General features: G+C 33.5%; 2 protein-coding genes across 3 annotated transcripts in view; both read right to left on the reverse strand.

Moving 5' to 3' along the window:
• The window catches only part of LOC138328574 (uncharacterized), a 95904-nt gene that overhangs the window by 48183 nt on the left and 20940 nt on the right, over window positions 1-26781 (reverse strand). The window lies entirely within an intron of this gene.
• Window positions 170-22814, reverse strand: LOC138328576 (uncharacterized). Of its 2 annotated transcripts, XM_069275450.1 has the most exons (20): window positions 22622-22812; window positions 21927-21980; window positions 21439-21600; window positions 20780-20875; window positions 17530-17607; window positions 17187-17348; window positions 16684-16806; window positions 16209-16292; window positions 13840-13980; window positions 13419-13505; window positions 12736-12819; window positions 11333-11494; window positions 10830-10925; window positions 10546-10599; window positions 8387-8461; window positions 7813-7998; window positions 7333-7540; window positions 3713-3820; window positions 1493-1594; window positions 171-1269 (listed from the first exon to the last, which is right to left on the reverse strand). In XM_069275450.1, the coding sequence occupies exons 2-20, from the start codon at window positions 21932-21934 to the stop codon at window positions 556-558; spliced, it is 2730 nt and encodes a 909-aa protein (XP_069131551.1). In that variant the 5' UTR covers window positions 21935-21980; window positions 22622-22812; the 3' UTR covers window positions 171-555. The 2 variants fall into 2 exon arrangements, with proteins under 2 accessions (XP_069131552.1, XP_069131551.1); XM_069275451.1 differs by lacking the exon at window positions 8387-8461 and having other exon boundaries at window positions 170-1269; window positions 22622-22814.

Below are 26781 nucleotides of genomic sequence, written 5' to 3' on the forward strand. Positions count from 1 at the left end.
TACTAAATAATGACGTGGAATTTGTCAATATCTTATGTTATATGTTTCATAAGAAATTGTAGAAACAAACACATTTATGCCATATATTTTGCCCTTCTTGGTTATGTAAAAGAATTAGCCTTGAATCCTCGTAGCGGATTCTCACAAAAGTTTGCAAACAATTTTATTTTCATAACCCGATAAAATTAAAAAACAGTGACATCAATACTTATAACTAATTTTTTTTACTCTATTTGATAAAATGAAGTACTTTTAAATGTAACATTATAGTGGTTTTTCAAGGGATTTATTTTTTCCGAATCAATACGCAACGTCAATGTCTCTATTGTAACGTCACGATAACGTCGGGGTTTCGCGCCATTCTCGGATTTTTTTCCATAGTGGTATGCAAAAAAATATTGGCCGATCAGAAAGCCAGATTTGGTATGGAAAACAAAGAAAAATTAATTATTTACATTTGAACTTATAGTAGTATCTTTCCAATGGATGAAATGTATAACTGTGCATAAAATTCACAAATTCATCATTGATATTATCGCCATCACAAGGTATGATTTACTTTTCATGCAAAGGCTGTACAATACCTTTGCACAACAATGGGCCACCTTTGTGAAGAAACAATGCAGGCCACACTAAAAAGCCAACACGTTCTCCCTTTTGTGTGTAATTTTTGTAAAAATCTTTGTTTATTTGGTCGCCTTCTTTGATTTCAGTATCGATGTGCATTGGCGGGTTTTGTATCCTCATGTACCAACACAGGTTGACGCAGGTTTTGGCGAATTTTGAAGTAAACCTTAGCGAGGAAATTCGGACCTCACCACGAGCTCCTCTGGACTCCTGCCTTTTATCCACTGGTAATTTATCTGTTTTTAACATATCAGATGAACCAAGAGTAAATTTGCTGTGACTTTTGTCTTCAGTTTGATCATCCATATTCATGTTTGGAGATGGTGGTTGGTCGCACGTCTGCGCAAACGAAATTTTCTTTTCAGGGGATCGGGTAGATTTTCCGTCATGTGAGGTAACTTTCTGGTCCCCATTATCAGCATCATATCCCCTTTGTTCTGTTTCGTCATCGTTAGTCTTAAAGGTACTTGCTTCTCCTGCATGTTCTGTCCTGGCATCACCCAATTGATCTTCGCTTGTTCCAGTATTCTTAGTTTTAGCTGATGGGTTTTCATTGTCATCAGGCGATTGGTCGTTTTCAATCTCTCCACCAACCCCTTTGAATACATTTTCAAATGTTTCCTCCATCCTTGTTAGAAATCTCTACAGTAATAAAAAAACAAAATGACAGATAGTAATTACCGATCATTTGTCATTTCTTGTTCTAATTACCATACCTGATCTAATTATTACACATTAATCATTATCATCACGTAAGTATTTAACTATATCATATTACTTCGTCTTCATTTTGACACATTATAGATCAGTTTCTTGAATAACACGAGCAATAACATTCACTAAAAAGGTATTATACTATACTAACACTTTCAACAGCTGGAATCAGCATTGTCATGCACGCTTTCCTCAGTTCATCGAGCTGCTGATTCTGCTCCTCTGACAGGGTGGGCCTGACTGTAGAGACAACCTAAATAATGAAGTCGAAACAAACATTATTGTTAGTGATTAAGCCGTACAAGTCTCATACGGATGATATTACACGGATCTTGCCTTGACAATAATAAAACCCAAACTAGCCACATATTCTTTATAGCTGCAAAGGTAAACAACAACGATGGAATGAAGCCACTTGAATCCAGAAAATAGGTTTTCTTTAAATTAGTTATTGCGAACTCCAACTTCACATGGAAATCATGAAACTCAAACGAATTCTAGTTGGTGTGATTCCTAAAAAAGATATATGCAATTTGGTGGAGATCAATGAAGAATTGAATTCACCTGATAGTGCTTCTCTATAAGTAGATACAGTGCCACGCGAGAGTTGACTCAAGAAATTCAATTCTTAAAGCTGACAATGCAAGTTAAAAAGTAAACATTTGAGATAAAAAAAAATAATAATGGTTTTTTTCCAACATTTTTTTCAAAATTCGTTTCTGAGTCAACCCCTTGCGTTTCTAAGGACACGCAGTTGCCATTTTGTTTTAACCCTGCTTGGATACAACACCGGGTACCGACCCCTATATAAAGCGCGTGAACCACACACGCGTGCAATCAGTCGAACGCTTGCTGTTCAAGGTGTAACAACTAACACATGACCGGATCTAGATCTGCTGTACTATATACCCAAGACGTATTTAAATGTAAACGTTGGCCGTGCCATAAGAATAAAATGGTTAGTATGTTCAATGTTTTCTCAAATAAAGTTTGTAAGAACCACATATAGATTTATACAGTTGAATAAAAAAGTAATGAATGAACGAATGCCTTCTTTCCACGTGCGAGACCATTTTGTTTATAACGTAAACAAACTCGGAAATTCTAATAACAGATAACATTGTCAAACTAAAAATAAACACTGCACTCACTTGACAAGGTTTCATTGAAGCAAAATTGTCAGCTAGATCCCAAAATATGACATATGCGAGCTTATAAAACAGTTCAATATATATTAGATATTACACGCACATGTACACGTGTGTGCCTTCGGTATAACTATTTCATATACGGAAGCGTCACTTGTTCGGGACAGGTGGTCACGTGCACTTGGCCTGTCGAGTACATCGGGTACGATAGTATACATGGATATATATGGACGGATTATTATAAGGATTTCTATTTGTGTGGAAGTTCAATTTGTGAAACATCTCAATGACAGCTTAGAGGATTTGACATGATTGCTTGCTAATCAAGCCCTACACATATTTACAGGTAAGGGATTTACTTATGTATTAGTAGGTGATACACAGTGGACAACAGCTTGAGCCGTTTTCGATTATACGGTTTGACTGGTTGGACCTAGTTGTTCGTTTATTAATTAAAGATGGACCTGGTGATTTTATGTTGTTTTCAGACGAGCCTTGACAAAGCCCTCACAGGCCTGTATCAAAAACCGCAGGTCCGACAGGATTTATATTTGAAATAATGACTTTAACCAACGGTCGAAGCGGTTGTTCCGAATTAACGTAAACGGTCCTAAGGTGTATATGTACATGAATGAGCGCACGTGTGTCAATTCACGCGCTTTATATAAGGGTCGGTAGGCGTATTGTATCCAAGCAGAGTTAAAACAAAATGGCGTCTGCCCGTCCTTAGAAACGCAAGGGTCTGTCTCAGAAAAATATTTTGAAAAATACTTCATTATTTTTTTTAATCTCTAATGTATATTTTTTAACTTGCATTGTCAGCTTTAATTTCTTAAAACAATGTCTTCAAACCAAACACTGACGAATTAATATATCCTATGCTATCCCATATCCTGCAATTTATTCAGTGGCCAAAGTTTCATCGATCCGATTTTTTCAAGTTGTCATACTTCTATGTATCAGGATATGGCAAAACAAAAATCGAGTCACACCAAAATATAAAAATAATTTCCGGTACTTCCTAATTTAGATTCCAATAGGCGCATGCCAGATACATTCTGAATTTTGGAAAAAGAAAACTATGTCTTACATAAGTGTAGAGCTCTAATACTTAAGGGATCTTCGTCGTCAATCAAAAGTCAAAATATTGCCATACATTTTCTTGTGATTTTCAAGTTTTTAATGTCACCGATCTATTTCACTGGTGTAATGGATAAACATACTTGTTCTTGCTCTAAACTATTTAGGTCAGGACCTGGCAGAGATGTCAGTGACTGTATACTCATCTTCACGTATCTGGACTCAGTGTCGCAGCAGAATCGAAATGCCTCCTATGAAAAATAAAAAAAAAAAGATATGATTGTATATGATCATGTGCAGAGCGTTGTGTTACTCGCTTTTCCCCCTTATCAATTAGGCTGTTGAATAGGACATTAGGACACATGTTAAACAAAGAAAACCTATATCACTACATTGTAGATGCACTGCTTTTAAGTAAAAAAACATTACTCAATGTTCCTGTGCACAATTATGTGCAAGATGAACTGAAACATAACTATCTGGCCATAATGAATGCTTGCTTCCATCATTCATCTTTTTTCACGACAGATGTTTAGATTTGTTTGATTTTTTTTTTCAAAGTTCATGCATGATGGTGAAAGACATGGATTTCAACTAAACCAAACATCCCATTTATATCAATTTATCCTGCAACTGCCTCAACATACTGGCGGATAACTACAGCCGGATAAACTTGTGCTTTATCCGTCAATATGATCACGTGAATTTGTTCCACATCTGACAGAACATTTTCAAATTTGACCCCGAAATTTAACCTTTTGGTGAAGAAATGTCATTTAGTACCGCTAAAAGGTGAAGTCACATTCACCAGGATGACGTCATTTTTACGATATCGAAAATCTTGGATGGCGGTGTTGTCTTTTTCTTGGCTCATGACAAAGGTATGTATTGTAAAGTAATTCTTTAATGGGTGTTTATTGTTTTTGAGTATTTTCATATTGTTTCAGTGATGTTACACACTGAATAGAATCACTGGTACTGTTTGCGAATGCGTTTATATATTTCCTGCGGAAGTAAAAAGGAGTAAACTCTCATTTGGTTTAGTGAATGAATCTTTTCCTACGCATCAAAGACGCGTCTCGCTTCGAACAAAACCAAGTAAATAACCGCTAATTTACTTTCGCTTTGAATGTCATAATGGTTGCAGGATAAACAGAATACACTGTTAGTATATTACAATACAAGTTTTATTTTGGTGCTCGACACGGAAAGTCGAGATGACTCGGCAAAGCCTCGTCATATCGGCTTTCCTAAGTCTCGCACCAAGATATACCTTGTATTGTAAGATATTAACCATGTATTCTCTACATATACGCTAAACACAAAAAGTGTCTTAAATTTCTTGGATGTCAAATATATCTGATATTTTCCATATTTGTCAAATACACTGCAATGTCGTAACAAGGGTTTGTTGTAATCGAAAGCGGACGAAAAGAGAAGGTGTGAAAGAAAATAGAAATAAACGCATATTTTATATATTTATGTTTTATGTATTAATGATAATAAATACTATGCAGTGTTGTTTAGGTGATAACTAAGATATGTATTAGTCATAAACGTAAGAGTGAATTTTGTGGAGTTGGATTAATTCAGTCATTATATTATAATTATGTCCTATATTTTCTAACACTATAATTATATAACAGTTAAATGTAGCTTAACCTATATGTATTTTTGAAAAATCTTTTAAAGTGAATTTATAAATACAGCAAAACTTGCTTACTTCCCTTAACAATGTTACTTTAAATACAGAATCCAGTATCCATGACTGGCCCCAAAACTCATAGATGGGTGACCGATGGCTAGTTAGCCGATATGGACATTCGATATCCTATGGGCGAAGGCAAACCTTTCATTGAATACTGGATTCAGTACAAATAACCTTTTGAAACCTGGCAATTATCTTCTACATATATATCTATGTATCTATATTCATACAGGTTTTGGCAATTAAACATCTTAAAAAAGATCTGTTACTACAATGTACAAATTTCCACATTCAAATTTTATATCTGATGATTATAATATGTTTAGACTGTTATATATTACAAACAACACTGCATATCTTATGTATTTTGCTATATACTAGTTGCTACTTAGGGAGAGAACTCATATAGGCTATGTACGGCGGCGTATTAGGGCCACTATATAATTTAATTTATCTTGTACGTACAAGTTAGTATCTTGTACGTACAAGTTAGTATCTTGTACGTACAAGATAGTATCTTGTACGTACAACTTAGTATCTTGTACGTACAAGATAGTATCTTGTACGTACAACTTAGTATCTTGTACGTACAAGTTAGTATCTTGTACGTACAAGTTAGTATCTTGTACGTACAACTTAGCATCTTGTACGTACAAGATAGTATCTTGTACGTACAAGATAGTATCTTGTACGTACAAGATAGTATCTTGTACGTACAAGATAGTATCTTGTACGTACAACATAGTATCTTGTACGTACAACTTAGTATCTTGTACGTACAAGATAGTATCTTGTACGTACAAGTATACTATCTTGTACGTACAAGTTACTATCTTGTACGTACAACTTATAGTATCTTGTACGTACAAGATAGTATCTTGTACGTACAACTTAGTATTTTGTACATACAAGTTGAGTTGAACTGCTGTTCATCACCGCAGAATTGAGTCATCCGCCTGATATTTTTCGTAATTAAAGATAGTCGGTCTAATTTGCATTGCTTCAAGTACGATCACAGGTTTATAAACTTATTTGACAATATTAAAAATATAGATATATATTAATGAGGACAATATCTTTTTCACAATCGTAATATGAAATTGCCGGATTATGAGTTGAAACTGTATAGTCACTTGCATTATTTTGAAACTGACACTGTATAGTTCCTTCCGAGGAAACTGTATAGTCGCTTGTTTTATAACAAGATACATTTAGTGATAAAATGGATATGATACATCTCCGATGAATGATAAGTTTTATCTATTAAAAAGAGGGGCAAACAAATTCGTAATTTTCTTCAGTAATAAAAGTTAAATACTTCACACTTGTGCCATTATTGGAAAAGTTTGAGCATTTATTTCACTTCAGAATAGTAGTATTGAAAATAATTAAGTGCCTCCGAAAACAATTTTAGGCATTATGCCCTAATTCGAATGATTTACTGATTGCACAGACAACAAAAGCAAAACAAATTATTTCATATATGTTTTTGTGTTTATTAGACATATATACACACATCAATTATTGTCAAAATGATGATCATAGTTAATACTCTGTTATAAACATTTACATCTATATGTTCGGAAACTTATCACAGCATTACAACTCCACAACATGTCGCAAGGTATTCTTTTTTCCCTTTGGCTTATACAAAGGGTACGTAATATACGTATAGCTTCATGCGATACCATGGTGACAGTAAATCAGCCACAGCCTTTAATACCGAGAGTTTCAACATTATACTATCTTGTACGTACAAGATAGTAACTTGTACGTACAAGATACTATCTTGTACGTACAAGATACTAAGTTGTACGTACAAGATACTAAGTTGTACGTACAAGATACTAACTTGTACGTACAAGATAATATCTTGTACGTACAAGATACTAACTTGTAGGCTATGCCTATTGTTCAATCCTTTTTCAAATACATTTTTGAAATCAAATTTGTTGAAATTAATAAAAAGAAATAAATCAACATTTATTTAGTATTAAAATCAAAGCAATAGTTGAACGATAAAATCACTTCCATTTCAAAATGTATTGTACTTACTTCAAGAATACTAAGAAGGGTTTTTGTATAAACAACATCTTCGCCTTGTAGATTAGTGGCATCCATCAGTTCCTCTAAAGCATCTGTCCATTCGTTATCGTACAGCTCCGAGTACTTCTCTGATAACTTTGTCGGTCGGTTGGTGTCACTCAGGTCTGTGATGGCGGGATTTCCGTGTACAAGTTTAGTTCCGGCTATTTTGCTTAATCTGTAATAAATGGATTAATTTGTGGATTCCAAAGTGTTTCAAATTTCAAATGGATTTACGAAAAGAGCATTTGGATTTTGATAATTGAATTATTTCTGTAAGGTAATTATCAGTGGAGATAAACTTTCGCGTGTTACTTAGATCGTGAAATTGTGGATCGCAAAATTTGCGAAAATTATTTGTATGCAAAAGAAAGCTGATTTACAGTATTCAATTGTATACCATATGCATTTTGGATTTGTAATTAAGTATTTAAATTAGGTCAATAATACCTGGTCAGCAGATTGTCTTTCTCCATTTTCAAGCCTTCTATTTGTTCTCTTGTCTGAGCTCTTTGACGTTCCATCTCTCTACTATGCTTTTCGTTTATTGTTTTAATATAATCACTCCAGTGTGATGCTCTTCTTGCCAATTTGCCCTCTGCTATTTCCAATTGGTCCGTTAAGTCAGCATTTGTTCTAAAATATTTTGTCTTTGGTTTTATTTGTTAAATAACTAATTCGATAATTCATATACGCACATATAACTTACAGAGATAATTCTGAATCACTGCTTAGATACTTGGACGCTCAAAATAATGCCTGTTTGAACTACTTCGAATACTTTTATTGAATTTTTTTTATGTGTCTTTTATTATCAGACACATAATGGATGCTAGGTAGTCGGTGTCGCTGGGAATTGCACAAAATGCCGACTACAATTATATTATACAATGTGTTAAATAAGTAGTTTTATGCAACACCATTGATCGTTTTCCTTTCAAGTTTTATTATAATGATTTTAATCTTACCAACACATGTTAGTTCGTAGAGTACACTTGTACATTAACGAGATTACAATACATACTGCTGTGTTTGAAAATCTTTTTGATACCATCTCTTTTCTGTTTCTTCAAATTCTTTCTTCATTTCAATCATTTTGCTTTAAATAAAAGTAACCATTACATTATGTAATATTCTACAATAAGAGTAGTATTTGGTCTTTGGTCGTTCACGTTCTGCAGTTTAGCGTTTATTATGAAGATGTTTATTTGATCTTTATCAAATCAATGAACAACTATTATAAAATCAACTAGTACCAACTAGTATATAGTGCTCTAATATCTTTATACATGTTTCATACTCATTTTGTAAGATTTAAGAATATCTACAGACATAATTGGAAGTGACCGTTTGATTATAGTGTACAAGAGTTTTTAGTGTACGGATTGTATCGTGAGAAAGCCATGTGATCAATAGTATCGTGCATATCAAATTCCAGGCCCGTTTTAAGAATGTCAAGTGAGCGTATCGGCATAAACATCTGTTCAATTTTATTCCTGTAAAATGATTTCTTGTTTTCGCTATCTTTGATTCAAGGAACAAAGGATTAGATATAGCCCTTAGTTTTGAAGCGCGAGTATACTCATGGTATCGAACGTAACACGTCAATGTATTTTTACGGGCACGTTCACAAAACAGCAACACAATCGCTGCAGTAAAATATTCTTGTTTCGCTTAACGGGATATCATATGAATTTGTAAGTATGGGCGTTCGTGATGTTATGTTGCATACGCATGTAGAGTGTTAACTTCCGCGTTTATGCACGAATGACAGTTCTCAGCTAATGTACCAATTTTGCACAGTACTCTGCAGTCATTTCAGTTCTCTAAGGAGATAGGTTTAGTTATACTTATCAACTTGGGTGATTGGGCGGTGTATTGGTTAAGCCGCTAATCATTTATCTAGCCTGCCTTGGTTCGATCCACGGCACAGACGTATAATCGATAGGGGTCACCTGCCCAATCACGCGGGTTTTATCCGATCACTCCGGTTTCCTCCCACAGTAAGTCCCCTTGCACGCTTACATCCAGACCATAGAGAGTGATTCACGTAAGTTATATGACTTCTTTCTCAATCAATGTAAACTAAATACACTTTATATTTGCTTATCAACTTAAACTCGTATACAAAACTGAAATGTTAGAAATGTTAAAGAAATGACATATAATTACATAGCATGGGCATTAATCAATGAAAAATACTATAAAGAAAATATCTAAAAGAAGATACGTGTTACAATTAGTGTTTGATATTTGTCAAATTATAGATTAAATACAATTAATAACTCTGATCTTGAAGACATCCAAAAACATCTTTACGAGCGACAACCCTTAAAGTGACTTTCGCTTGCCTTGAGATAATATCACAGCCAGGCAACCGACAATTGAACTAATTTACGTGGCATATGATACCTCATAAGGTTTACGGTGGACTAAGGATCTATTGGTGATGAAATGGCGCTAAAAGATGATATCCCACGCTAACGTTATTGTTTACGGGAGAATTACAAAGAGTTACGTCACATCACCATTGCAGATACTCGCACCGCACACACGTTATAGGATATTATCCGTATCACGTAGTACATGAATTACCATTGTAGTTGCACAGTACATCTTTTAGTTAAATGATATATGATATGTACTTTATATTTTAATACTGCGTGTACTTACTTACTTGTGTCTCTTTTGTCAGATATAATAAAAATCCATCGATACTTTATATTGACGAACTAAGAAAGAAAAATCTATATGATATTTTGGCCGCGAACAGCTGCGCTCTTATTATGATATACGATTTCCCTGTTACTTTGTGATATACGCTGTTATTAACAAAGCTGATACTTGTCTTATTCTATTTTTTAAAAATATTACAACACATTATCTCCATTTCGAGATCGATTTTAAGCAAATTTATCAAATGAAGACAGACCCTTCTGTGAACATGAGTATTATATCATAGCAGAGTTATAAGGGTATAAGCAAACAAATGGACTATATTTTGAAGAAAAAAAGAATGCATAACATATACTTTTTGGCTTCTCGTATTGCAAAAACGAAACTTGCAAAATTTTAGTTCTTTCTGTATATCATAGTTTCTATAGGCAATTAGATATCGTGTGCATTTTGAGGCATGGCTTTTTAATTTATTTCTGAAATAGTCTGACAGCATAAAAAACTCACTTTTGAATGTCAACGACACGACCTTCCAGCTCCGAAACATGTGTTTTGATGCCACTGAAAAAATGTGATGGTATTGATTAAACTTTAAGGAAAAAGTTTGAAATTAATCTAATTATCTATTGACATAATCAAACACGCTTATTACACGACCATTTAGTATAAGAAAAAGCATTGAGGTAGTGATGAAATGAAGAAAACCACTAAACATACAATGTTTAGAACTAGATTGAATATTTGTCACATTCTGTTTGTTGCTACAATGTAGGTATCGTTTACCACCTTACCTATGTTTTGATTCTCGTGCCGTTCTGAAATCATTTACAAGGTCGCCATACTGCTGATGATTTTTGCCACATAATTCAAAAGCGTTTATAGATAGCCTTGAAAAAATACAAAATACATGTAATACTAATATACATAATAGGTGTAGGTAAGTAAATTGAGCAAATGATAATACTCTGTACATAATAAAAGCAAACATAAATCATGTACATAATAAAAGCAAACATAAATCGGTGTATTCATTCAGGATATTAAAACAGAAATCGCAATGATTAATATTTAAAAACAAGATTGATGTCTAGCTGATAGTAAGAAAACATTTATTATGTTTTCTTAAAAGTTGTATTTACTTCTTGTATTCATAAAGTTAATTTAACTGATTATCATACAATATATCAAACAAATAGAAGATGATAATCAGAAAACAATTTTTTATACTATCTTAATATCAGGTGATTGTGACAAACTTGTAATACTCAAAGACTATTATGAAAAACAATCGTACTTTCTCCTTTCTTCTATTTCAGTGCTTTCCCAAATCAACATAGATGACTCTTTTACTTCTTTTTTGCCATCATTTCTTTCATATACATCAACGTATGCGTAGTCCAATTGGTTGTACCATATCTCCTCTTCTGTACAAACTGATTCCAGTGCCTGGCGTCCACTGATAAGAAAGTGAGATATGTCGAGTGATTGATAAATGGAAGTATTTTTTTCAGTCTTTTTTATGAATGTAAATTGAGTTCTGTTATACATGAATAATACATTAAAGAGGTTGGGGATTAGGTAAGAACAGTGAAAAAACGCACTAGCATAGGCGATTGACATACGACGTGTATACATGTGCGTCTGACAATGGAAAGGATATTTTCTCTGTTTTTTTTTTAAACTTTTTAAACTTTGACTACATACTGCATATGAAATTTGAGAAAGATTTCTTCAGTTCTCTCTGAGATATAAAACGGTAACAAACTGCATTCATAAAAAAAACTCACAAAAATATTTTACAACGGGCCCATGGGCCTAAACGGTCACCTGCGTTCGGATATATAATGAAACAAAGACAATAAAACACTATATACTGGCCCTTGAAGTCGGTCAGTGATTTTATCAATGCGACGTTTTAATCTATGAACAGTTTTTTCCATCAAACCTGTGAACTCAGAAGAAGATTTTTTCAATGCTTGTCATTTTGAACCCTATACAATTTCCAGGATTTTATAAGAAGAGTTTTGAAGTTTTAGCCTATTTGAACACTTTCGGCTCCGCCCCTCTACCCCTGGGTGTCGGCCAGGACCAATATTGATATGATATAATATGTTATCTCAGGCTACTGATAATGATACAGTTTGACTCATTTCCTACGCAAATTGAGCAAAAAATGCTCATAATGTGTTTTCCCTATATAAAATTTCATTGAAATTGCTTCAGCAGTTTTGAAGAAGAAATCGAAAATGTATATTGTTTACGGACATACGACGCCATTGGGACGACGGATAACGCACGACGGACAACGACGGACAAAAGGCAATTAGAATAGATTTCTTGAGACTTCGACTCTGGTGACCTAAATGTGAGCACAAGGTATCATATTATAAAATGATTAATATCATACCGAAGTAATAAAGTCTTTTTCACAAACAAAGTGACGCTTGATTATATTTTACAAATTCACACACAAGGCTTAGAATAGATAATCATGTTAAAATGGCTATAAACGTGGGGGTATTATTATTAATTTTTACGAGCACGTGACTATGACCACCGGGAAAATTGATATATGAAACTTAGATGGATACTTAATGCTTTAAAAGTAATGCAAAATTCCAATACGATAATGTTTCAGCATTTTTCGTTTCAGGAAAAGTATTATTTTTAAGGACAAAATCGCATATAGTTTCTTACCTGGTGATATTGTCCTTGAGGTCATTAAGTTTCTGTAGAATTGCATTCAATGCGTGTACTCTAACACATAGTGTGGCGTAATTTCTGCAAATTATATTTGAAGACAAATCATATCAGTATAAGTTACATTTACACCATGAAAATATATACCAATGATTAATTTATCAAAATATTTAGTTTCAAATGCACTAAAAATCTGAAATACAAATTGCAATTTCTGTTCAAAATTTGTTCCATATAGGCAACTAAAATTGAATTTAATTCATAAAATATGTATATCGTAAACTCCAAAACCATTATAATTTCATGAAGTAAACGAGAACTCAATCAAAAATATGCTGCACATATGTATAACGCTATTGTTGTCAATAATTTGAACAATAACTTATAATTGTGCTTTTTTTGTGTGTGTGTGTGTGTGTGTGTGTTATTTTATTGTTTTATCACGAATAACAAGAATGATATGTTCACAATAATTAAGCCCATTGAGTAAGAAGATATAAAGGAAATTAGTCTAAGTGTTGAACATTTACAGCATCTAATTACATATCTTGTATATGATAGATATGTTTAATGAATCAATTAGGGTGTTAGGGGGTGTCTTATAAAAAAAAAGTGACTTTAATAAAAATAATTATTATTTTCATAGAAAATTTTTATCGAAAACGATGAAAATAACTTACTCTTTTCTGATAACTTCCATTCGATTTATATAGTCCCTGATATTTTCATTCAGCTCTCTGCATTGTATTATCACTTCGGCAAAAAATCTGAAACAAGATAAAAAAAAGTATGAATTAATTAATCAGGAAGTATCTATATAGTTATATAATCTTAATAAAATTATATCTGCTAAATTATATATATAACTATTTCCAATACCCGGATAAGGCACGAGTCAATACATTGTCATGCTTTGTTAAATTTTGTTTCTTTGATATTTAATATTTCCAATTCGATAGAGATATATATTGTCTCTATCCCTGTGTACTTATCGGTGAAATTCAATGTGTTCTTTTGACAACAATTAATACAAAAACAATATTATTTCGTGAAATCGTTAGTAATGCATAGGGAGATACTTGGATGCTGTATTAGGCTTACTGTCTGGTCCATTCTGAAGACACTTCACCCGTATGTCTCCATCTCTTTGGCAAATCAATATCACTCTCGATTTGCAGTTTTTCTGGAGAACCATAGTTACGTTCGACCGAGGAATACTCTATCAAACATGGATACTCGGTTCTGAAAGAAAAAGAAAAAAGTCTTATTAGAGCATTCAATTGATTTCTGTTAATCTGGTTTTTTTTTCCAATTTATGCTTATTATCAAAAAAGACATTAATTTATGTCATATATACAGAAACTAAGCAAGTAGTTTAGACGTTGAGCAATAGCACCTCTCTCTATTAAATCACTGTCTTGTTACAATAAACGCTCGCCGATTACCTGTATGAATACACCATTTCCATCTGCATTAATGTAGAAAACCATAATTCTGTATACATAGCTACTCTTTGGCCGGCGAAATATTATAGTAAAAATAGATTTTTTTTTCTCTATCTAAACCGGCAGGGATATGAGAATCAGTAACAGTTTATATTAATATGGCCCCAACAGAATGTTCATAGAATTTTTTAGACTTTTTAGGTGTCTAAGTAAAGAATCAGTAAAAATCATATTCTACATTATACTATACACTTAAAGGGTGGATAACTCTACGGGAACAGTTACAGCAACAATGTTCCGTTCAAAACTATCCTACCAAATTGACCGTCAATAAGACGATAGCAGCCCCATTCCAACATAAATGACCCCAAAATATCCTCAATAGGGCCGTGGAAATTAAGGTGCCATTCTCTCCTGCATTATGCATGTATTTTTACCGGGTGTGTGGGCTACGCCAAAGTTAAATGACGAGGTGTCCCGAAAGGAGCATAACTTTTCACTTCGGTTACTCAATGAGTTTGTAACTGAGGTCACGCTCATGCATAATGCATAAAAAAGTGGCGCCATGCATTTCCACGGCCCGATTGTGTACATACAGTTTACCCAGATCAAACATGGCGGCTATGCAATAACGCCAGTTAATCGTATTGCCTATTTATGGAATAGACGAGTATTTGTCTGGTATAACCGTCGTAGATCGTTTCTTGTAAAATATTAGAAAATTTGAAGCGAAAGATATGTGGACAGAGATCCACCCCTGACGCTGTAATCAAGCATGCAAAATAGCGTATAGTTACGATAACTGAAAATGTCTATTTTTCCATGATTACATGTATATTGTCATTCTTAATCGTGACATGAGTAATGATTACATATATGAAATTCCAGTTTACATTGATTTCATTTTTATGCATATTCCACAAACTTTCGTAACTTTATTTTCTTCTTGTGACATGATATTTTAAAGCTACATTTTGCACATGTATCTATTCACGTCTTTTTCAGTTAATTACTCCATGTATATAACATATGGTTAATCGTAATTTATTCATTGTGTTTTTATAACTCATCTACCCTTTGAAGTTAATTATCCAAACTGGTCTTACTAGTACTATGACAACCTACGACTCAGACAATAGATAAACTAATTATCTCACCTATCCGCGTACCGACTAGCCATAATCGTCATATAATCCCAGGTGTCACCCATTGTGTCAATTGTACATTTAAGTCCATGTCTTATATTTTGTAAATTAGTTAGGATCTAGAGCTCGGTCTCTACGGGTCGATTTTCGGACACTCCGGAAATCGCCTTCCGACTCATAGAAAAGTGATTTAATAAATTCTTATTTTAACAACTAACCAACGTCTTTGGATGTTATACCGCAACAAAAGAAATATTGCAAATAGCAGGAATTCCGTTGTGATAAATCATATATACACTGTGAATTATACATCTTATATTTAAATCATCTGTTTTTTGGTACAATATATATGAGAAGAAAAGAGCGCCATTCTAATTATCATTTTTCCTAATAGGCTTCATATCAATTGTATGTCCAATCTAGTAAAAGTTTATTTACTTATTACCGTTACGATCATTCAAATTCAAAAATTATACACGCTTATCTTTTGAATTTTATGCTTGCGCTAGAGTTGACGTCTCCAAGTTTAATAAACGGAACATCCATAGCATTAGTTTCTGATTATAGGTCAACACAAAAAGGTTGAAAAAAGCGAACAAATGAAAAGTATTCGATGATATTTTTCAAAATGTATTTGTCTGTGACACGGCGGAAACGTTAAATATTCATACCCGTGACTAGATTGGAGTTCATAGTCTGACATAGCCCATCCAGTTTAACATAAATTAAACGGGAAACTGAAAGTAGAATGGAATATTATACTGTAAACAGGTTGTATGATTAACTAACATTTTCTCCGTCATGTTGGATCTGGATAACTGCAGTTACTCTAATCCGCCCTCACTCACCCCCCTGAGTTAGTAGACAATCAATTATGTACCTTGATAAATTTTCACTTTCTCTTACTAGTATTCTTTTGATCGCAGTCAGCAATTTCCATCTTTCTATCCAATATATGACTTCTCTGAAAGTTGAGCAAACGTTTTTTTTTGTTTCAGCATTTAGACAATGGCTTTTTATCAGTAATAGCATTCGCTTCGTTAAGATAAGTTTCTTCGTAAAGCCGAAAAAAATAGCTATTGTAGCTATTGTTATTCTTGCATCCGTTTTACATTACATTTGAAAGCATTTATGAATGTCAATTTGAATATATCACACCATCTCATTAGCATCACTAATTTGATCATTTAGTAAGACATTGCTTCGAATTGATTTCGACCATTTTGATCCATTTTTCATTGAACTACTGCTAGAAATTCATCATAGACATAATTGTTTCCTTATGTAAACTGCACATATAGATTTTACTGCACTATATCACTAGCTTGCTAGTTTGAAGTTTTCCTAAGCATTACGTTGTGCTTTTGCCTTGGCAAAGACGATGATGGTCCTGGGTAGGATAGTTTCGTAACTGATTTATTTCGTCAGCTATCGTATTTTCCTGTTTGCAGCACGCACTTAAACACTGCACATATACCCTGCAATAAAACGTCAATATTAACTATTCGTGAGGCTTTAATGTTTGTTATCAATAGACAAGTAGCTATTGTGCACGATTTCACACTTTTATTACTTTCAGGGAAAATACAGGTAATACTTTTGTAATACATATGATGAGAAAATCTTACCAGTGATATATAAGGCGGATATTTTATAATTTTTTATTGTAGCTGATTTCGGCCATGTTGACGACTTCGCCATGCAAAGAGCGACATTTGGTTTGGTGCAATGTCACTATCGCTTGGTGCATTGTCGCATAGTCGACATTCGCAAGGAACATCGTTATCAAGACAGTGCGCCTTGAAAATTACGGCAAACTGTGTTAGAAACACTATTTACTTTATATTGAAATACATACGAATGCCAACCGTTCGCTGCTCCAATTGTTGTTACTTCCTTCATAGTTTCTGGATATTTGCTCAAAGATATTCCAAGCCGATAGACTTCTGCATCACTTGCATAATCACTCGTTATTACCATACTTCCTATCCATTTTTCGTCCGTATCCCAAAAGACATTACTTCACACGAGAAAAGGAAATCAGAAAGAAGAGAATATTTACATTCTGAAGATTTCTGATTTCTGATACTAAATATACGATAATCGATAAAAATATTTAATTGTCTACAAAATTTCTTCAAATACAATTGGATGCTAAATATAACATGGAAATGCCATACATCATAAATAAATGAAAATACCTTTGGAAATTCCTTTGCTGTAAATGACGTGCGATAGTCTCGAGTCCAAGGAGATATCCGCATAGATATTGAAAAACCCTGGAAATACATTCGAAATAGTAAAAAAAAAGATAAAGGATTATTTGTCATATCAAAAACCGACTTTGAGCAAATGAATTGTAAAAGCATGTGTATGGTCAACGCACAGCCACGATGATCAATTCAATCATTTTTATTAATACACTGAGCAATATACCGCAAATCCAGCAAATTAATCGTAAAAAATATCAACATTCCATAAGCATCTAATGCAAGATTGTATCATATGGATGGTTGTCAGTTATGTGATATTGGAGTAACAGTACCGAACTTATACCGAAAATAATATGTATATCTATATTGTTGCCTTTGAAACTTTATCCATAACGTTTTCTAAAAAGCAGAAATACACCAATGATATTTCTGATATATGTTTCTAAATTACAGTATAAGTGTAGATTTAAATTAATCCTTTCAAAATTATACTAAGTCCTTAAAATAGTATATTCATTGTCGATCCTTTTGTATAACATACCGAGATTTAAATAGTGTGATATATGAATATACTTAGTGATATTTAAATAAGTATATTTAGTGTGGTAATGCTGTGACCCTTATTGTATGAATATACATGTAGAATCGAAACGGTGAAAATACATGCTTAGAATTTTACTAATACCTTAGAAATTACGGGCGATAGCTACATAAATGTATATGCCACGTATCCGTAATTACAGTACTAGACTGGAATATTTTTTAAGGTTAAATCTTTAGTTGAAATAGTTCTTAGAACCATTTTTGTTTCTGAATAAGTAAACTTCTATTATTGGTTTACCTGTGTACGATATATGTAATATATATTCCTAGGTATGATCAGGGAAATTTTATTTCCATTTGCTTTTACATCTTCATTTTAAAAATGGAGGTGACATTTAAAAACCTAGAACATAGATGTACGGGGTTTCCGTAATTCAAATCACAAGCCAATTAACGGATGTCCTATAACCTGATTGACAGTAAGACAATAGCAAACATCCGATATAGTCCATCGAATAGCAAATTGCCCGCGGCCAGGTTATTACAGATGAGTGAATGGCGTTGTGTACAGGTAAACAACATCCTGGTCCAGGTATTACATAACCATCAAACAAAAGGCATGGCTAATTATATATCTATATCGGAGTATCTACTCGTATACCGATTAAAAATTGAAAGCGACCGCACGGTCTAAAAAAATAGATTGTTTTGCATAATATCTCAATATTTAGATCTTTTATAATATCAAAAATAAATTCTTTCTACCACATGTTGAAACGTATTACGGTATTGTAATAAATGTATCTCAATTTATTCGGTTAGCAACACACAACACACTGTTTGTAATGATCAATCAACGGTGTGTACGTACGTCAATACTTTAATCAAGGATTTCTTAAATTGTTAGTAAAATTTCATTTTACAGTCACAAACTTTGTAATTCACAATGTATCAAAGATACAGACTAGGCCTACAGGAAAATATTATCTAATTAAAGCTTATTTGTTGCTGAACTCTTCGACAAAAAATCCGAAACTTTTATTTCTGTGTGGATTTTTTTTTCATAATTACACGAAGATACGTGCTACATTTTGTATTTAAGCATAAATTAGAGAATTTGAAACATCGAATTTCACTCTTTTAGTTATTTACATTCGAGCCAAAGGTATTGTACGATTAACTTCACTCAAATGTAATCATAAAAAATCGTTGATCGGCTTTTCCTGTGACCGTCGATGTAAGTGATAGCACACCAGTCATAGTACAGCTATAAGCCACGGACTATTGTGACGTCACACGGTTTAGAGCTAGAAAATATGCTTAATCGGGCGGCCAGAATTTTGGACCTCGATATCGACGGCTTACATGTTATTCCGGTCGCACGCAGCAGGGAGAGGTTTCTACACGTGCTAATAAAGCCATTTCCAGCATAAACTGAAATTATCATTTTTGACTGCACAAATCCTTTAAGCAGAGCTGTATTCGACAGTTTGTACTGTCTGTCACTGAATTATATTTCTAATTCCCTTCCAGAGATGTTCAACGGTATTAAGGTCATGACTAAGAACAAGCTAAGACATATTGTTGATGATTTGCTGCTCCAACATGGCATTGCTGCACTTGTGTATCATCGTGCAAGGTATTCTGACTGTATAGAGTAAGGGTCAATAGGTGGTCTCAAGGTAACGTTGTGAACTCATTTACATTGGTACGTGTTTTGTTTCTATTGACAGTGCGCAGTTATCCGTGACTGAAGTTACATATATATCTATTGCCGTGTTTAAAGTTTAAAATATTTCTTGCTTGCGGTTATTTTGCGCTGACAAAAATAGAAAAAACAAATCTCAATGATTCTGTGCTTTCCTGAATATGAGTCGAATATGGTCTGAAAACAGAAATGTTTTTTACACTATTTCGACGAAGCTCTCTTCTATTACAAATAGCACATCTAAGTAAATAAACTTTCTAAGACAAAGGTTTGTATTTATTTCATACGCATATGTACGTATGCTAGTAAGTCGAACATCTCATTTTGAATTTTTCCGAAATCGAAATAGATATTATGTGTTGGGGTTGAGTTTATACACAAACACGTCTACGTTTGAAATTTAATTATAATTCATTTGATGTCCTTACATAAACGTCTTTTGGAGTGATCCTGTAACAACATAATTTTTCCCATTTATCATAAAGTGAAAAGACATATTTGTTAAATGAGATTGAAAACATTATTTCTCCAACTTATCCATAGCGATACTCGAGTACAATTTTCATCACTTACTAAAGATAATTGGTGCTGATTCACAACGCATTTTATATCCGTATCGATAAAATAACTGTGATTTTTTTTGTGAAAACATAACGCAGTAGATTCGGTCGATTGTGTCAATTAACCTTTGTATACATGGTATAGATATATGTAAATCTATGATTGAAATTAAAGAATAACAATGTACTCGAAGCTTTAGATCTATACAAGGCAGTCTTTGAGTTGGTTTCGAAAATAATGTTTTTTCAAAGAATACCAATTCTATTAATTATTTTAACGGCTATTTCTTCCACAAATCTCAACGAATATTAATCGTAACTTAATTGTTCGCTTTTTAATTAAATTTAGATTCAGTCAACATTAACCTTAGTTATCTAGTATTAGTATCACGTTTTTTGTCGATTTACAGAAGGGAAAATATATTACCCAGGAACGTCAACTGAACCGTGGCCATCCTCTTTCATGACGAAGACACACGCCAATTCTTTTTCAGACCTTGGTTTACCTCTGTCACAGCAATGCCTAAAAATATATCGACAACTCACGTTTACAACTGTTAAACAAAGGTTCTTTTCGTGAGCATCAATACCTATAACTTCAATAAGGTCCTATTCATAATGATATTCTAGTGGAAATTATGTTTTTCGATTCAGATTAACATTGAGAAATAATATCTCATTGATTGTTTAATGATATTTCAGCATATTCACAAAAATGATGTTAAGAAAAATAATCAACTGATTCACTTGATATATGCTTGAGCCGCAGTTGAAAAAATAATTGGATAAATCGCGTAACATCCAATCACTCGTTCTTTACCTATATGCTCGGAGATTTAGACCTATATAAGGCAGTCTTTGAGTCGGTATACATTTTCAAATTTTTCAAAGAGTGAGAGTAATGAAATAAGTCATACCGGGTAAAGAGTATTTTATGCCATTTGTTGTTAAATAGACAATTATCATTTAATCCTTATTTCCATTTACTATTAATAAAATAAACCATTCGCAAATATTCAACATATTTTAATGCAATTATTGATTCAGCTGTATTTCAAGCAGTATATTTGCATTTCTAAAACTTACATCATGTTTGGAGGGCAGTATTCATTTACAGCATAATTTCCTCCAGCAGTGCCATCTGTTACGTTGGAAGTGCCATCATCATTAGAAGCATCCACTGCTGTATTGTCGCCCCGCCCACCATTAGTGTTTGGGTTTTGAATATTTGCATCTTGTTGTAGATAGCTTAAGGGATAGAAAAAGATGAATAGACAAGAAAAAATACCACATCGTAATTAATGAAGACTGTATTCATTAATGCCGTCGTTTTCGCTTCCTTCACTATGTGTTACTTTGAAACTCATTTTTGTCACATGCTGCTCAGATAAAGATAATTATAAATTGCAAACCATACATACACGAATTGATTTTTTATTGAAGCATATTTCATTTTGATAATTAAGTGTTACATTACATTCCGGATTAATTATTATCAATGTATTGTTCTAAATACTTATAGTCATAATAGTCAACTCAACGTGGAAACGTTTCATCAAAGACCTCCGGCATACCTAGCCATTTCTCCGCTTGCCGCATTTAGTTACATCTCATAATATGTATACCACCTGAAAAATAAATAATTTAAATAATTATATTACGATGAAATGTCGCACGTAGTTATATATTTATGAGAATAACTCCTGAAAAGGAAGCTTTTACAGAAGCCGTCTCAGTTTTGTTATCGCTTTACAGTTTATATGATTGAGTTATGTCCCTTGCTACTTTCGTTTTAGCTATGTCAACAATACAATTTGCAAAAAGGAAAGTACAATATTCTGATTATATGCATTTTGCACTTTTTTCCCTTATAAATTCAATAATTGAATATTAATCAATCCAAATTTACTTGTTTTGTATTATTAGATATAATTGTGGAATTCATTAAAGAGGGTAAAACTACAGGTGTATATGACCTGCTGAATATAACGTTTGTCTTTATGTCTACTTAGTAAACAAGGAAGTTATTCAAATATTTAAAATGTTCATATAATAACCTTTTATACCTTATGGAATTGAAATAATATCAAAATAAATTCTGCTGCAAATCTGATAATGTATTGCAATTTGTTTTTGATTCTACATTCAAATAGATACACCTTATACTCAGTATTTACCTATATAATGTCCCATTACGTACTAAGATATAATTAAACACTTCAATCATAAAAGAAAAAAACAACATTAAAATAATCAGATATACACTTACCATTGGTCATGTGTTAATGGGTTACATGCTGGCTACACACACATTCGTTGAAGATAGGACACACTTGTAACGACTTGTCTTTTCGTATCTTCCCTGATAGTGTTATCTAAATGTCAGTGTGCAGACGATTTTCAGAGAACTCCTTTCAGTCTATAAATAGCATGACATAATACACGCCTCGCTACACGTACACAATATATGTGTATAGTATATACGCTGGGGTGTAGAGGATTTCGATTTATAAACGAGTTGACATTTTGTAACCAAACGTTCATTCTATTAACATTTGCTTGTCACTTCTATTATATAAACTTAACAAGGCAAAGTGAAGTATAAGACGGTAAAACTGACACCCAAAACTTGACCATTCAGACGTCACTAATGTTGACGTGGTGACGTCAACTGATCACCGTCAAAATGGCTGTTCCATCTTGTCAATTAAATTGGCGCTGATAAACGATTTTCCTGGTCTAGCTTAAACAATGTTAATTCAGAGGCTCTAACATTAAACTATCTTCCTATGGCATCTATGATCTATATGTAGATGCCAGAACTTTGCAGACAATCATCTCATAATGCGCCAGCGCGCAATTTGAAGATTGTCTGCAAAGCTCTGGAAACTCCAGAACGAAATAACAAAAAAGGAGCAGACAATTTAGTATTTTTCTTCAGTTAAAAAGTTACGTACTTAATACCATTACCATCATTGAAAAGGTTGAGCTTCTAATTTTACTCAAAGATAAAAATATCAAAAATGATGTATTGCATTTCGAAAAAAAGTCTATATCTATAGCATGTAGTATCTTAAACTTGAATTCATTTCATATGGAATTTTATCATATGATTTCCGTGTTTTCCGATTTAATAAATCCATTTCATATATTGTATTTATTACACACGTGCAATATAGCTCACATGCATTGTGATTGGTCAATTTTGATGAATGATTCACGTACGTATTTCTACGCATGGGAAACGATTTTCTTTAATTACGACTTCTTACTGCGAAAACAGTGCGTGAAATAATTATCAATTCTCACCTTCTCGTGTCGATTTGAATACGATAAACAATGAAAACATCTTTCAAATATCCCTAATTAAACAGTAAAAGTTAAAAGCGGTAAAAAAACGGTGTCCGTTAGTCCTGCATGACAACCGTGAATGACTGTTGGGAAATGTGTTTTCGCGCACAACGTCAATCTGTGACGTCACGGTACCGTCACAATATAAAACATCGCCCATGCGCTACAAAATTGATTGATTTCAAAAATTTTCCTTGCAGTTAATTCATCACTTAAAGTATAAATCATTTACATGTAAAGGCTTGATGACGAAGTACGTGATCAAACTACATTAAAACTCTAAATAAACCGATTATTTTTCGCACTAGTTTTTACGGCGCATTGGTACTTGACCGACTTTTGATTTCTAGTGATATGGTCCTTATCTCAACTGATCGATTGATTGATTATCTGACAAAAATTTCCAAGCAGAAAAATACCTTAGCAAATATTAGTCATATGATAAATCGAATCGCAGAGAAATGAAAAATTCTAAACTCCTATCAAAAATCTAATATGAATGGAAACACGTAACAGATCCTCTTTCTCACATAGCTAGCCATGTAAGATAGAGTTGTCCCATGAAAGACAGCTATGTAAGATAAATCTATCTTACATAGCTGTGACGTCACAATTGCCGAACAATCAAATGACGTCATATCAGCCAAAGTTGACGTCATTTTTCTTCTATTTCGATTGATTTGCCGGATTTATTTACCATTTCATTTGTTTAATTTGCATTTCAAACCGTTTTACCTAAGATTTCTTGTTTATATTTATTAATATAAACCAAACTTTGATGAGCTCTTTCGAATGGCGTTCTTATTTTCAAAATCGATCAATTATTTAAGAAGTTAAGATTTTGTTACAAAATGGCTGCCTCACCTTTCGTGCAAGTAACTCGACAAGCAATGTGAGAAAATAACTCTTTCATATGTAAATTATGTAGGATAGAACTATTCCACCCTCGGGTACAGAATTTTGGGTCAGAAACCTCGGCAAGCCTCGGTTCTGACCCAAAATTCTGTACCCTCGGGTGGAATAGTTCTATCCTACATATGTACATATGAAAGAGTCACATAATATTGTATTTATGAATCTCATCTCACAATTTTAATTTTTGCACGCCAAGGCTCACACAAATAAAAACTTCTTTTCACAAAATCTCATATGAAATGAACACTCACTTAAGATCCTATGTATGACATACATTTATGGTAATAATAAAAATAACGAAAGAATTTTGATAAGATATTTTTATTTGTATCTTAGTATGATATATTCATACAAATTACGATGAAATTCTAACTTATATTATAAAAAAAGCTATGAAATGTAGCATAACGCACATACTAACATGATAAGGATTGAAATGTAGATAAGATCCTGGTTTAGTACGGTTTAACACATTTAGTACATTACTCACTTCACTTCTGTTGAACTAAACTCTGCCCCTTTCTAACACCCTTTCTAACATTTACATGTATGGATGAGGCACCAGATCAACATAGATCATCGACCAAGGACAGATTTAGGCTAAACTCAACTGGAAATTTCTTCAGTAATTGAGTAACTAAGATATGGAACTCGCTTTCAGAGGAAGTGGTTACATCACCAACGCTTAATTGCTTCAAATTCAGACTGAACAAATTGTGGGTCAACCACCCAACCAAATTTCGACCATCGTTCTACTAGTGAGTTAGTCAACTGAACTGTGTAGTGGTAGTATGAACTGTTAAACAACCACTAACATTTTAAATGGAGAGGTTATTTTTAACACCCAATAGGGTCACCATGATGTACCGTATATGTACAAAATCAACATTACAGGAATTAACGAACGATTACCAAGTGTCAAATATAGACACCTTTTAACGCAACCGGAAGTTTTAAACAAATAGTACGCGCATGTATAGTACTATACCAGTTGAAGAAAGTATCAACGTACATCAAACAAGCCCAGAAGCTTACCAAAGATGTCATTTCAGCGATTCAGCGATTCAGCGACAGTTCCTAACTATCGACATCATCCAATCGGGAACTTTCGGCACTATACGTCAACTAGAAAATACACACTATGTTAGCGTTTTTGGAACGTAACCAAGGTTCCTGATTGCGCCATCACCATGCAGTGGCATTATACTACATTGTATGCATATACTCGGTAATAACCGGAACTGTCCGCCACGCTGGAGAAAAATAAACATATTTGTTTAGCCTGACAAAGGTAACAGACCGATTTTATTCGTATAACCATCGTTATTATATAATAACAACCACATTGACACCGACATCACGACGTCACATAGTCTTGATTTGCCGCTTACCAATCCCCCCGGATCCGGGTACACATAAACATTTCAACGGAAGGTGATAACAATCGTCATGCACCTACCGACAGTGTACTAGATCTAAAATCAGCACCCCTAGCAGATAAAGGTAATTAGAGGGTCACTTGTGTACAATGGTTTTTACAAAATACGTTTACATTCAACTTCCGGTTGTACAATGCCACGTAATACATCACAAGATTGGCGTAAATTTTAATGTCTGTCTCCGGTAAAGATCGAACCTATAAGTGGACTGGAGCTAAAGAAAAGATATCTCAAGTCGAAAGACATGTTTCTGGTTTTGCTGCTGTTATATACCAGTAGTCAAAGAACAAAAAAGGTGATGCAAATTAATACTATTAAATAGTATGAATGTATGACTTAGAAGGCCATTACCAAACAGTACCGTCAATGTATAAATATATTCAATATCGATATGGAAATTTGCTTTTTATATTTATAGATGTAACCACTTTGCTTGCGCTACCTGATGATCCACTTCTATCCTTTTCGCTTGTGGATTTGAACTGCACATTAACAGATGATGGCACCCTTGTCCATAATGTGCCCAGTTCTACAGATAATGAAACCTGTCCAGCTGACCTTGCGCTCGCTGCTGTGGAGTGTTCGCTTAGCACGCAGAAAAGGTCGGAATACCTGTCTGCCTTCAACAAAGGGATTGACATTCCCGGTGACAAAGTATATCTGACATGGAAATTATACAAATCACGGGTGTGTTGATTTTACATATTATAAAACATCAGTTACC

Source organism: Argopecten irradians, chromosome 7 (genome assembly GCF_041381155.1).
Source record: "Argopecten irradians isolate NY chromosome 7, Ai_NY, whole genome shotgun sequence".
Lineage (NCBI taxonomy): Eukaryota > Metazoa > Mollusca > Bivalvia > Pectinida > Pectinidae > Argopecten > Argopecten irradians.